Raw genomic sequence first — 14,319 nt, forward strand, 5'->3', positions numbered from 1 at the left:
GAATCCAAGGCAGTTTCCTGCCGCTGATGAAGTTCTCGTCACCCGACATGCTGCCTGCTTTGAGGGGCGTCAGGAACACCTTGCAAAGGCCTTTGTTCCTTGCAAGCAGGCACTCCTGGCCTCAGACACGCCACTGCGTTCACGCCCGGAGCAGGGGCTTCACAGAAGCATGCCCCCACGCCTCCGTGTCAGGGCAGGACACGGTCATCATTACGTTCAGGGTCGGCATCTTTCATGCTTTGGTTTTTAATTCAACACTCGAGACAACGCTGACCTTTCTTTCCTGAGCGTGTGGGCCCTCTGCCACGAGAACTGGCAGCAGTGGAGGGCAGCCCCTCATGGTGCCGGGGGAGCGTCTTCTCCAAGTTCGTAACTCTAAAGTGCAGACCTGAGACAATCCTTCCTCCTCGGCTCTGCTCGGTGGGGACAGAGGTGCCCTCTGTCTTGGGGGCAGCTCCGTGATGAGGTGGCCTTCGTGGACCCTAAAGCCTCCGCCCCGTGCCCCGGCTCTGAGAGAGGAGAGGGCAGTGACGTGGGTCAGGGAGGTTGCTGCAGACAGAAAAGCAGCCTTGTGAGACTTGAAGACGTAGACGTGGCTGGAGCCTGGAGGCCGGCGGACCTGCTGCTGCGGCCCTGGCTGCACTTGAGCCGGGCGCCGTGGACTCACGCTCACACACCTGCCCTCCGTCTTCGTTAAACCTCTTCTATGCAAGCTTTACAAAAAAGAGTGAGCAGGGCCTCTTCACTTGCCTCCTCCTTGCGTTGTGTCGGGCGTACCCTTGGTCTGGAGTGCTGGACGGGGTGAGGGTGTCCCTCGGGGGCTGCCCTCTGACCCCGCTGCGCACACCCATCTGCTCACACACGGGAAGCCGGGTCAGCACAGCACCCACACTCTCATCCTACCAGCACTCGGCGTGCAGCACAGACAGAAACCCTGCGCTGCTGCTTCTGCAGATCTGGGATGAAACCTGAGCCAACCTCGTTTCTCTCTGCCCATTCTTGGACAGAGCACATGCCCACCAGTGTTTTAAGTGGGCCCAGAACCTAAGGCCCCTCCACCGCAGGGACGGCCCTCAGGGGACTGGATGTAAAGCTCCTGTTGCTCTGGGTAAGAAACACAGAGATTTTCTCTAAGCAGGGACTGCAGTCGATGCTAAGACACCTGCTGTGAGGAGGCGGACGACCTGAAACTTAAAGAAAGCTTGGGTCCCTTTTCCCTAACAGGAGAGATTTGGTTTTATTCTCCTCCAACACTGTCAGCTAAACGATTACTGATAAAACCCTGTTAAAAACACTAGGAGGCTGGACTCATGCTTAACCTTTGTGCGTCGGAAGAAGCTTTAGAAAGTTTGCAATTTAATAGCAATAGAAAAAATATTACAGTCAGGATAAGAGATATAGGAAGCAAAGTCCTTACTATAAGGAGCTGGAAAACAGCTAACAGAAGCAGGACTTCTAAGAGACAACATTCTGGACTGGGACCAGAACAGAGCTTATGAGAATGAGCTGGATGTTTTCAGATATGTAAGTCTGTATTAAATACCTAAGGCATTTCCCTGGTGTGTTACAGTTCTTAACCAGGTATTGACCGGCCACAGAGGTGAACATGCGGGTAGCCCTGGGGCTCCAGGTGAGAACTCCCAGGAGAGGTGGTCACTTGGCCCTCTTCTTGGAGGCCTGGCGGCGTGACCTCCTGGTGGCGGCGCAGTCGTCGCTTCTGGACGGAGACGTCACGTTCCACTGGGAAGTTTGCGGGGGCCTGCGGGGAGTGCGCACGTCATGCGGGGCCCCCGCCCTCAGATGGGACAGCTCTGGGCAGGGACTGGGGACTTACGGCATGTCGGGCAGTGACAGACACAGAACGTTGTCCCCCTGGCCGGCGGCTCTCGAGCCCCGCCGGCTTCCTGGGGTGCGCCTCCTGTTCCTGCTCTGGAGGGGAAGCGACTGGCCCGGTGACACGATGTAGCTGATTTCCGAGCCAAAAGTGACATTTGGGATGGTCTCTGGAGGGAGGGAGTGTTTAGTGTAAGGTTAGCAAAGGCCTTCGGAGGAGAAGCTGAGCAAGGGCAGGCACATGTTCAGCTGCGGGTCCGCCGGTGCACAGCGGGGCCAGGGCCTGCCTCCCTCCCCAGGTTCCCCGCCCTGATCGCCTTCTGAGCGCCGCTGCTCACAGCTCCTCCCCGGCCCCCCCGAGGCTCCACCACACTCAGAGCCCCCCAAACCCCCTGCTCCTGCCGCTCCTCCTGGGTCCCCTGAAGATGCCGCCCTGCTGGCTGGCCCCCGCCACCCACCCTCCCACCTGGGCCAACTCTGGCTTTGCATCCCAGCCCGAGCTAAACTGAGAACCTCCATCTCTAGGGGGGAGACAGGCACCGCCCTCAGGGGCGTTGCCAGGTTTAAAGGAGCTCACTGGGGTTAACTCGGCTCCGCCAGGACAACGTGAGTGCTGAGGACACGGAGCCCCCGCCGTCGTACGCTGGCTGGCCGGGCTCCCTCCCCGCAGGGCCGTCTGTGTCCAGAGCCCTGTGCGCCCCTCGGCCTGGCGTGCCAGTGCCCCGGGACGCCCGCCCCGGCCCCATTAGCCGTGCTCTCACCACACCCGCCACAGGCCAGGCTCCACGCGCTCCCTGTGCTGCGACCACTGGGGTCTGGGGAGACTTTCCTGGCCGGGGTCGGGTCTGCCGGTGCGTGCGCGGCGCCACAGGCCTGGGAGCCCCTCCCGCCCCTCACCGCTGCTGAGCGGACCCCAGACGGGGCTGGGAACACCGCCCCCCACCCGGCACAGCCCAGCATGGCCAGGTGGCGGTGCTTCTGCAGCCTGCTCACCACTGAAGAGGGAACTGCTACCCACTGCCCGCTGCTCAGTTAAATCTAGCTCTGAAAATGCCCCACACCCACTGGCAGCGCCCGGCAGAGGCCGCGGTCAGCAGTGCGCGGTCAGCAGCGCTGTCACAGTCACTCAGGGGCATTCAGCGTGACCACATGCCCCACAGCGTGCATGAGGGAACTGGGCTGGAGCCCTGCCCACGCAGTGCCCGCCGCAGAGTCAGGAGACTTGCTCGTGCCTGCAGACCACTTACGCTCAGGGGTGCTGATCCCTCGCTTTGTTTCGAGGTCAACAGCTCCACTGGACTCCAGGTCAGCTCCACTGGACTCCAGCTCCAAGACCCGCATGGGGGCTGGGATGAAAGGGGACGGCATTACCTCTCCAAAAACCCAAACAGCCCCACAGACAAAACATGCCAATGAGAAAAAACATTTGCAAGATACACAGTACACTAAACATCCCAAATAAAGTTTTTATAAAGAGGTAATTCACAAAGATACACACAAATGGTAAGCATGAGAAACCATGGCTTTTCTCACTAGGATTCAAACAAATGAAATTTAAGTTTTTGGCCTACAGCTCAGCAGAGAAAATGGGATACTATGAACCTGGTTCTCTGCAGGATGTGGGCTCTCGTGGGCCAAGGTGGGAATTCACATGAAGGGAACAAGAAACAATGGTCTGACACCATCAGAAGCTTAAAAAATACTCATGGGAATTAATCTTGAAGATCATGCACATACAAGACTACATTCCAATGTTTACTGTAACATGATTGGTTTTGAAAAGTTGAAAAACACCTACATTTTCAGGGACAGGCAGGTGAGCCCTGCTCCAGGGCCAGCAAGGCCCGGATGAGGCCAAGGAGCGGCCCCTGGCCCCTCCCCGCCAAGCGCGGACACTGCGGGACGGCCGCTCACGCCTCCCGCAACCACGCAGGGCCCACCATGCCCCTCGCTGCCGCGGCCGCGTCTGCCTCACCCCGTCCTCCAGACCGTCCACTGTGAGGAGAGGTGCTGGACACCCTCCGACCCCGGGCCCGTCCCAGTGGCTCGTTTAGACGACAGAGAGAAGCGCCCTGATGGGGACAGGGGAGGGCCCAGGTCTCCTGAGCTCCGGAGCCGCCAGTGGACACACGCTGGGCTCACCTGGGCTCTCAGGACGACTGTCCGAGGGCGGCAGCCCCGCTGTCCGGCTACTGTGCCAGCGGCGCGCCTCGACGACCTTCTTGACCGAACTCAGGATGTCCATGGTGCTCGCCGACATGGGCCTGTTGGCGCAAAGACACCGTGAAGCATGGAGGTGGCGCCCTCGTGCTCCCCGGAGCCCAGGCCCCGCCCACGTGTGCGGGGGGCCACCCCTGCAGCGAGCCGAGCCAGCGCCGCACACCTGTCCTTGGGCACCAGAGACAGGGGTGCAGCCGTGTGGGCAGCGTGGGGCGTGGACGGCTGGTCTGCGGTGGCGGCCGCGGTGTCTTTTTCTCGGCCAGCAGGAGCTGGAATTGTTTCCAAGCTCAGAACCTGTCACAGAAGAGAAATAAAGAGCACATCTCCCAGCACTTAGCTTAAAGGGGATCTTGCATGCTCTGTGCAGGCCCAGGGGAACTCACTTCACAACCACATCAGGCCCGGGCTCCTGGCACTGCCTGGCACAGGGCCCGCGGGGCTGTCCAGGCCTCCAGGGGAACAGCTGCCCAAGCATGGGCCTGGGGGGCCGCGCTCTCTGCCACCAAAGGAGCCCCATCAGGGTCGGCGCTGCCTGGGAACAGGCCCGCCTCCCTCCCCCACTGGGACACGGTGACTTTCCAGCGGGGCAGGGGTGACAGGGAGGCCCTCGCTGGCAGCGCCCCTGAGACGGGAGGCCACTAAGGTGGGTGTGGGGGAGCACCGGGCAGACGGTGGCAGGGCTGCCTTCCCGCCGGCCTGCTCTGGGCCCCCGGGCCACCTGCCTCACCGGCTCCTGCTGCTCAGTCAGCTGCTCCTGGTAGCGCCTCATGTCGTACTCGAGTTCTGCAGCCAGCTGCTTGTCAACTGTGAAGAAGTCCTTGACTTCATCTCCATAATCCTGCATCACCTCCTAGAATGGACCATGGCATCCCTGAGCATCCCCTGAGCCGGTGCACAGGCTCTCCCCCACAACCTGATCATGATGGGAAGACAGCAGGACGCGTGCTCAGAGCAGATGGTTTCCACTCCATTGACCAACCAGCAAACCTGACGCCACTTTCCCAGGAAGTGCCAACTGCGCCTGTGCCGACCACAGGGGCCTGATCTCCTAGAAGCTTCCCGAACACTTGCTAGGCACTGTGGATCCCTAGAACCTTGGCGGGAAGCAGCCCCCAGCAGGGCTCAGAACTGTCCACGGCTGCAGGGCTGTGGGACCTGTCTCGGGAATCCCAGCGGGAGGCGGGCAGGCAGGCAGCACACGGCATCCTGGCTAGACCGGGCATGGGGAGCCGTCCACAGCAGCTTTCTCAGGACGCAGCTGAGACTTGGGGCCACCTCTGCGTCTCCTCACGACATGACAGAGGCTGGGAGCACACCAGGGCTGAGGTCGGAGGCGAGGACCCGGCCTCTGTGCCATGAGGAAGAAGCCAGGAAGATCTACCTGGCCCTGCCAGAGAGGAGCCCCCCCACCCGCCCCCAGCCTCAGGCCGCCAGGGGGCCCCCAGGTGCAGGCGAGAACCGCGGGGGCTGCTCAGACAGGGTCCACACGAAGCCAGGCGTGCAGCCCTGCTCGAGCGTGCTCAGACACAGGGCCTCCCTGTCCGCACGTGTCTCAGGGGCTACCCAAGATTTTACTCCTTTCTGAGATTCACCGGGGCAAGGACAGTGTGAGTGACCTCAGGTCCTCATTTTCTCCACAGTCAGCCTGTCTTTCCCACCTTCACTTCTGTAGGATGAAGATGTATTTGAAAACCATATTCGATGTAATTCTGCCACAGCCTTTCTTGGAAAATAAGGAATCTGAGCATTTTTTGAAAAAGAAAATAACAGCATAAACAGAAAGGGGAAAATGCTGTGCTTCTCTCTGACTAGAAGACTCTATAGGAAGGTCTGAGACCTCATTTCTGTGCACTCTTGGTCTGCACATGCCCCCTGGGGAGCCCAGGGCCAGGAGGCAGAAAGGCTGCTGCTCTGAGCCACAACCCCCAACTGGAACCCAGGCACAGAGCCGGGGCTGAGCTCCTGACATCAGCGATGAGCATCTCCATTTCACCCCACACAGAGTGAACCGACAGGGGCCCTGTGTGTGGCCGCGGCTGAGAAACTTCAAACCCAAACCTAATAGTCAGTAAGGACACAGACCCAGCTCCCCAGGAAAGGCAGAGACAGCTTCTGGGGGACCTGTGGCACCTCTGTCTTCTTTCCCAGCAAAGGCCAGCCTGGGGCCCTGCTCCGAGCCAGGGTGGCCCCACAGTCAGGACTGTGGGTCCTGAGTGACCAGTGGGGGCTGGGGGGCCCTGAGTGACCATGATCAGGACTGTGGGCCCTGAGTGACCATGATCAGGACTGTGAGTCCTGAGTGACCAGTGGGGACTGTGAGGTCCTGAGTGACCATGGTCAGGACGTGGGCCCTGAGTGACCACAGTCGGGACTGTGGGGTCCTGAGTGACCAGTGGGGGCTGGGGGGCCCTGAGTGACCATGATCGGGACTGTGGGTCCTGAGTGACCAGTGGGGACTGTGAGGGCCTGAGTGACCATGGTCAGGACGTGGGCCCTGAGTGACCACAGTCAGGACTGTGGGGTCCTGAGTGACCAGTGGGGGCTGGGGGGGCCCTGAGTCACCAAGATCGGGACTGTGGGTCCTGAGTGACCAGTGGGGGCTGGGGGGCCCTGAGTGACCATGATCGGGACTGTGGGTCCTGAGTGACCAGTGGGGACTGTGAGGGCCTGAGTGACCATGGTCAGGACGTGGGCCCTGAGTGACCACAGTCGGGACTGTGGGGTCCTGAGTGACCAGTGGGGGCTGGGGGGCCCTGAGTGACCACAGTCGGGACTGGGGGCCCTGAGTGACCATGGTCAGGACTGTGAGGCCCTGAGTGACCAGCAGGGGCTAAGGGGGCCACCACACAGCCCGAGGCCGCCTTACCCTGAGGTAGAGCATGAGTTCTCGCAGAGCTGGGATCTTGTTCTTTTCTAGGGCAGACTTCAGGGAGGTGATAATTGGAATAATCATTTCTATTAAATTCCTCTTTTGAGCCTGTGGTAACAAAAGAAGGCTGTTTCAGATGCATGAAGTCCTGAAAGACAAGGGTGTTCCCTTTACCTAGTTCTTCTTGCATGGCCGATCTCAAACATGTCAAGCTTACTTTTTATTTTTGATGTCATTCTGAGGACTGGAGAGGAAGTTACCTCGGCTGGGGAGACTAAGAAACCATCACTTGAAAATGGTGTAAAGCAGGAGGCAGACACGTGCGAGTCTTATTACTAAACAAGAGAAAGGAACTAGAAATAGAGCAGCGCCGTCTGCAGGCGCACAGACCCTCATCTGCGGGAAGGGGGGAGCTGGCACCCCCACCCCCACCTGCTCAAGGGCCCACTGAAGGAAGGGCTGAAAACAGCGCCAGCCCTTCCCACGAGCCCGGCTCACGGCCCGGCCCCACCCCGGGCTCCTCCACAGGGCGAGGGGTGCTCGGCCCTGCCGCCCGGGCACGCCCGTGCCCCTGCCAGTGGGGCGGCACCGGAGGGCCGGGCCTGGACAGGGTGTGCGTCTCTCTGAAGCTCTGCACACAGGAGAAGATCTGCCGGGCAGCTACACAGTGCCTTCACCAAGAGTGAGCGCCAACCACTAACGTCTGCAGTAAATCTCTGAGAATTAAACATAACTCACTATACTAGCCCATGCATGCCAGACTGTCATTCAGAATCTGAAAATTATTCTTTTCTCATTTAAAGTCACTAGTATATGTTCTTTACTTGTAATCTACTCATTTGTAAAGACTTACCAGAGTTCTTGAAACAGGAGGGCCAAGACTAAAGAAATAATTTAATAAAGATGAGTCTGAGCAGAGGCTAAGTTAGGGAGAGCCTTAAAAACTGGCTTAAACACATTCACTCCACAAATATCATCCAACACCTTCTCTGCATTGGACACCAGTCTAACGTCCCAGGCAACAGAAATGGGGCCAAGAACTCACGCCTTCAAGCTACTTCCAGACCAGGCTGTGTGTCACGGCGTGAGGCTGGCAAGGTGTGAGGGGCTGTGGGGTGCCTGGGAGGGAAGGGGCAGGGCGGGGTGTGTGTCTGGGGGACTCTGGCTGGGCAGGCGGCACAGGGCAGGCTGCCTGGGGTGGGGCAGGGTGGGGGGGGGAAGGCCCCGCAGGCGGAGGCGCGGCCCCTCGGAGACCAGAGTCAGCGGCCTGCACGGGGGAGGGTGCGGGCACACAGGGGCATTGAGTTTACCCAGAAGGTGACAGGAAGCCTCCAACCCACTCACTAAAGACATCATCAGTGGGTGTACCTTCCACACGTGTGACACCAGGACCAGGCACACGCGAGCCGCAGAGCCACAGGCACAGGCAGAGGCGGCCCGAGCAGAGCGGGTGCTCAGAGGAGGCCGGAGGGGCCTCTGGACACCCCGGGCACGCGCCCCTCTGGGGGCAGCACGCTCACCTGCGAGAGGAGCTTCTTCTGCGACTCCTGCAGGGCTGCTCTGGCCTGGGCCAGCTCCTCCTCCTCCCCCAGCTGCTCCTTGTCTGCCCTGGCTCTGAGCGCCTGCAGCCTGATCTCCTTCGAGCTGAGCACTTCAAACGTGTCCGAGAGCAGCTCGCTGGCTTCCATGTCTAGGGGCAGGTCGCCATCAGCGAAGCAGGCTGGAGGAAGCAGAGGCAGACCCTGAGAACTGCTGCCCATGGTCGGGGTGGTGGTGCTGGGCATGTATGGAGGCAGTGGCCCGCCAGCCCGAGGGCAGGGCCGGCTGCGAGGGAGTCGGGGTCAGGACGTCGTGGTGGAGGGCGTCGGGGTCGGAACGTCGGGCCGACGGCCAAGGACACCCGGGTCGGGGCGTTGGGGCCCCTGGGCTGCAGGGCAGCTGGGCCCCCGGCCACGCAGCAGTTCCCTCCACAAGCTTTATCCCCACTCTGGCCAGTCCTACCCAGGACATTTTCGAAGATTCTGGAAGTGATGTTGAACCGCTGCTCGTCCGTGAAGTGTTCTAGGAGAAACTTGTATATCCTCATCCTTCTCTCCCTGTTCTTACCCCCCTTCAGGGAGAAGAGCCGCTTCTCTCTGGGGCAGAGCAGGACCGTCTCAGCACAGCCCCTCGGCCAGGCTGAAGGACCTCTCTCCCCAGGGCTGCCCACCAGGGGGCTGGCGTGCCTCGCGGGGAGGCTGCCCACGCCCACCCCCCCGGGCCCTCCGTGCCACCCCCGCCTTGGCACTGACCTCTCCGACTGGGGGAACCTATTGAAACTTTCGTGCTTCTCATAGCTGGTGAAATGGAAGATGCCCTCGATGAAGTGCTGGTAGAATATGGTCGGGTTCCTCTTCAGGAGCAGATGCACCAGGCAGACCTCCCCAGTGCTGCAGAGAAGGGATGGGGCCGGGTGATGCCGCTGACACCTCGCAGGCCCCCAGGAGCCTTCCCGCAGAGGCCGGGACAGGGCGGGCACGCGGCTCTCCGGCACACGCGGCTCCGGGCCGGGCCTGCCCTGTGAACCCAGGCTCCCCAGCTGTGCTTGCAAGGTCAGAGCCCACCGTCACTCAGCCACACCTCACGTGCAGGAGCCCCGCAAGCCGCCCCTTCAGGTGGACCCACCAGACCCCCCTCTCCTCACATCTTGAGCTGAATGCAATCTCCAAATGCCAGGAGACCACCCCCCGGGGGGAGGACTGGGGACAAGGACAGTCTGGACGCGCTGCTCTTGGCCGTGGGATGCACAAGGCCCCCGAGAGCCCTCCCTGCAGCTCTCTTCCAGGCTCAGGACGCTGCCAGTCTGCTCAGAGCTCACACCGCAGCCAGTCAGAGGTGGCCACTCAGAGACCTCAACAGGGCAGTGACCGGCTGCCAACGGCGACCTCGGACTGTTCACCGGATGCACCCTGGACCACACAACCACTAAAGCACCATCTGCTCAGGGGAAGCCCCGGGGAGGAGGCCTGCCGCCCTGAGTGCCCTGAATCCAGTCCACACAGACCGGCCCGGCAAAGCCAGCTGGCGGCAAGGGCACAGCATCAGAGGGCTTTCCTGACAAGGCCACTCTGCTGCGCCAGCAGTGACCCAGGAGAGAAAGCCACTGAATAAACAGACACTCCCAAGGAGCACCCTGACTGGCCCTGGAGGGAACTGATGACGGTTTAACCCTTCATGAGCTAACTTTATACTTTCCACAGCTGCCCAAATTTTATCCCCAGACTTGAAGTCATTCCTACGAAAATGGACCACCAGAGACCAGCGATGCTTCTGCAAGAAGACAGGTGCTTTAGGGTACAACTCCATGTCAAACAGTTTGGCAATTTCTCAAAACATTAAACAAAGAGTTGCCATCTGATTCAGCAATTCCACACCTAAGTGTAATACCATGAGAAAAGAAAACACACGTCCACACAAAAACCTGCAGAGAGATGTTCACAGCAGCATTATTTACGACAGCCAACAAGTGGAAACAATCCAAATCTCCATCAACTGATGAATGAGTAAACAAAATTGGGCTTCCCAGGTGGTGCTAGAAGCAAGGAACCTGCCTGCCAATGCAGGAGATGTACGAGATGCAGGTTCGATCCCTGGGTGGGGAAGATCCCCTGGAGGAGGGCATGGCAACCCACTCCAGTGTTCTTGCCTGGAGAATCCCATGGACAGAGGAGCCTGGCGGGCTACAGTCCACGGGGTCACACAGAGCGGGACATGACTGAGTGACTAAGACTTTCAGACTTTCAACGTCAGATGCTGGTCCATTTGCTTTAGGTCAAAAATAGGTACAAGTGGGGGTGGATGCACAAGGACCATCCCGTGGTGAATCACCGGCTTAACCAACTGAACAAGTCAACTCCACAAGAATGTAAACGACACGGAGGATCTGGACACAGGCTGAGGGAGGATGCAGAGCAGGGAGGACGCCCGGCCACAAGGACAGGGCCTCACAGGGAGAGACTCAGCCTTGAATGCATGAGGACACACAGATCCTACCAGCTTGACCAACTTGCCAAGAGGGACAGTTTGATATCTGTCAGCGGAATCCAGCCTCCTCCGTGGAGCCTCCTGGGGCCAGCCCCTTCTCCTGTCCTCCTCACCCCCAGGACCCTGAACTGGTCAGGGTCACTGCAGACTTCACTGAACCAAGTCAAGGACACTGCAGACTTCACACAGCAGAACCATCTTACGTGAAAAACAGAGGGAAGGGCAGTAATCCCGAGGAACACTAAGAATCCAAATCTCGGTTTCATCAGCCCGACAGGTTCAAGAGGCAAGAAGTGGGGCCACTTCCTTTTTAGATTGAGCAGGAAACGCACACTTTCAGATGTCTTCTTTCAGATGTCTTCCTATACACATGGTACTCTGAAGCTGGTATCCACTCCGTGGAGGCTGCGTGGATGACTCAGAGTCCCGACCCAGACACCCTCAGGCTGGGACCCTCAGGGGGTGGACCCCCGCCCCGCACTGACCTCGGCTGTGAGCGGATGGGGACGGACCCCCGCCCTGCGCTGACTGAGGCCGTGAGCGGGTGGGGATGGACCCCCGCCCCGCGCTGACCGCGGCCGTGAGAGGGATGGACCCCCGCCCCGCGCTAACCATGGCAGTGAGCCGACTGGGATGGACCCCCGCCCCGCGCTGACCGTGACTGTGACCTGGATGGACCCCGCCCCTCGCTGACCGCGGCCGTGAGCGGATGGGGATGGACCCCCGCCCCGCGCTGACCATGGCCGTGAGCAGATGGGGATGGACCCCCGCCCCGCGCTGACCATGGCCGTGAGCGGATGGGGATGGACCCCCACCCTGTGCTGACTGAGGCCGTGAGTGGGTGGGGATGGACCCCCGCCTCGCGCTGACTGCGGCTGTGAGAGGGATGGACCCCCGCCCCGCGCTGACCATGGCAGTGAGCCGACTGGGATGGACCCCGCCCCGCGATGGCCGCGACTGTGACCTGGATGGACCCCGCCCCGCGCTGGCCGCGGCTGTGAGCGGATGGGGATGGACCCCCACCCCGCGCTGACCATGGCCGTGAGCGGATGGGGATGGACCCCCGCCCCGCGCTGACCATGGCAGTGAGCCGACTGGGATGGACCCCGCCCCGCGCTGACCATGGCAGTGAGCCGACTGGGATGGACCCCGCCCCACGCTGACCGCGACTGTGACCTGGATGGACCCCGCCCCGCGCTGGCCGCTGTGTGCGGGACCCACGGCCCTGTCTCTCCAGCCCTCCCTGCTGTCGCCTGCGCTCACACCCCAGGTCTGCTCTGCCGCCTGCATCTTGTCGTGTGCGCTGTGGTCCTGCTCCCACAACATGCTGACTGCTCCCCATTCCATCCCTCCTCTTCTCAGCCCCCCAAGGACGCAAGGAATGAGGCCCACCCTCTGCCTCCATAATTTTCACTCACTGACTCATCAAATGTCCCCTGAGTGTCTCCTCGGCTTCAGGCCGTTTCAGACAGGAAGGCTGCCAGTAAACAAGACCACCCCTGACTCCAGGGTCCCTGCGTCCCACCAGGTGGGCAGATGTTATCAAAACCACACAGAATGTGTTGACAAAAGTGACCTGAAGCAAAAGATGGCTGGGAGGGCGTGGGGGAAAGGGAGGTGGCCAGCTGCTGGGGAGAACCCACGTCCTCCCTAGGGTCACCAGGTTCAGCCTTTCCTCCGGACACTCCTGAACACATCTGTTTCACCCTCACCTGCTTGCTAAGTGCTTCCTGGTTTTCTCCATTCCAAGCCCCAACATCACTGCTAGGGCATGCATTCTAGTTTGTGTTCCCCAAACCCCTGCGCTAGAAACCGGGCCCCCAAGAGGGTGCTATTAGGAGAACATTTGGGAGGAGACTGGCCCAGGCTCTCATGAACAGGGTGAGTATCTTAGAAACAAAGTCTAGAGTCCTTCCCTCCCTCCCACCTCGTGAGGACATGGGGCCGTGTAGACAGCGTGGGGGTCTGGCTCCCTAGAGACTGCTTTGCTGGTGCCCACCTCAGACTTCCCACCTCCAAGCAGGGGGGGCAGTGTCCGCTGCTCATCAGCTGCGCAGGCTGTGGGGCTTGTCCCCGGAGCCTGGCCAGCCTGAGACAGTCTCTCAGAGCACCTTCAGTTCCACACAGCCTCCTGTCCTCCCGGCTTCGACTCCAGGGACCCAGACTCTGTCACAACACTGGAGCCCCCGCTGAGGTCAGGCAAACCGCCCGCTGTTCCGACAGCCTTCTAACTCCCTCACCCCCTCACCTGTCCCGCACGGAGCCCTCTGGATCCTCAGTTACTCACTTTTCTCCCAAATCGAGCCATCTCTGCCTTTCTTTCTTTTCTACGTCAAGGGCCCATCACTGCAGTCCCCCTCCAGCCCTGCCTTCCTGCAGAGCTGCAGCATCTGCCCTGCCCCCCGAGACAGTTAACCTGGTGCCTGGCCATCATCCAGACTGCTGTCTGCAGGGCTCACCTAGCGGGCAGACAGGGTACATCTCATACAAGCTTGTAGCCTCCACAGTGGGGGTTTATATTTTAGGACCAATCCAAACTGTCATGCAAGGAAACTACCATCTGAAAAGATACATGCACCCAGTGTTCACTGTAGTACCAGGCACAGCAGCCAGGACATGGGAGTAATGTAAATGCCATCAACAGAGGAGCAGCTGAAGATGATGTGGTACGTATATACTACGGAATAACACTCAGCCAGAAAGGAGAAAATAATGCCACGTGCAACAACATGGATGGACCTGGAGATGATCACACCCAGTGAGGGAAGCCAGACAGAAAGACAAATATCATGATACCACTTACAGGTGGAGTCTAAAAAATGGTACAAATGAACTGATTTACAAAAAGAAGAGCCACAGATGGAGAAAACAAACTTATGGCTACCAAGGGGGAAAGGAGGGGAGGGATAAACTGGGAGGTTGTGATTGACACTGGAAAAGACCCTGATGCTGGAAAAGACTGAGGGCAGGAGGAGAAGGGGCCGACAGAGGACGAGATGGCTGGATGGCGTCACTGACTCGATGGGCATGAGTTTGAGTAAGCTCCGGGAGTTGGTGATGGACAGGGAGGCCTGGCCTGCTGCAGTCCATGGGGTCGCAAAGAGTCGGACATGACTGAGCAACTGGGCTGAGCTGAGCTGGGACTGACACACACACACGGCTATGCATAAGCGAGGGCCTGCTGCGTGGCACAGGCGCACACTTCACTCTTTAATGGCCTGTGTGGGAGAAGAGGAGACACACGTGTAAATAACTGATTCACTTTGGTGCACAGCAGAAACACAGCCTTGTCAGTCAACTATACTTCAGTAAAAATCGATTTCAGAAAGTCACGCAATTTTGCTCACACTGGAATCGTCAGGAAATCCACCTAG

At 59.7% G+C, this 14,319-nt stretch overlaps 1 protein-coding gene across 2 annotated transcripts in view; it reads right to left on the bottom strand.

Moving 5' to 3' along the window:
* Positions 1-1,318: 1,318 nt before the first annotated feature.
* NCAPD3 (non-SMC condensin II complex subunit D3) overlaps positions 1,319-14,319 on the bottom strand; it is a 56,109-nt gene continuing 43,108 nt past the window's right edge. For both annotated transcript variants that reach the window (XM_043914701.1, XM_043914710.1), the window contains exons 25-34: positions 9,214-9,351; positions 8,924-9,057; positions 8,443-8,642; positions 6,920-7,030; positions 4,781-4,903; positions 4,217-4,347; positions 3,976-4,097; positions 3,081-3,179; positions 1,835-2,003; positions 1,319-1,759 (exon numbers count right to left, since the gene is read on the bottom strand). In XM_043914701.1, coding sequence (XP_043770636.1) covers positions 1,654-1,759; positions 1,835-2,003; positions 3,081-3,179; positions 3,976-4,097; positions 4,217-4,347; positions 4,781-4,903; positions 6,920-7,030; positions 8,443-8,642; positions 8,924-9,057; positions 9,214-9,351 — 1,333 coding nt within the window. In that variant the 3' untranslated portion in view covers positions 1,319-1,653. The remainder of the gene's footprint in view (positions 1,760-1,834; positions 2,004-3,080; positions 3,180-3,975; positions 4,098-4,216; positions 4,348-4,780; positions 4,904-6,919; positions 7,031-8,442; positions 8,643-8,923; positions 9,058-9,213; positions 9,352-14,319) is intronic.

The sequence above is a fragment of the Cervus elaphus genome, chromosome 1, assembly GCF_910594005.1.
Source record: "Cervus elaphus chromosome 1, mCerEla1.1, whole genome shotgun sequence".
Lineage (NCBI taxonomy): Eukaryota > Metazoa > Chordata > Mammalia > Artiodactyla > Cervidae > Cervus > Cervus elaphus.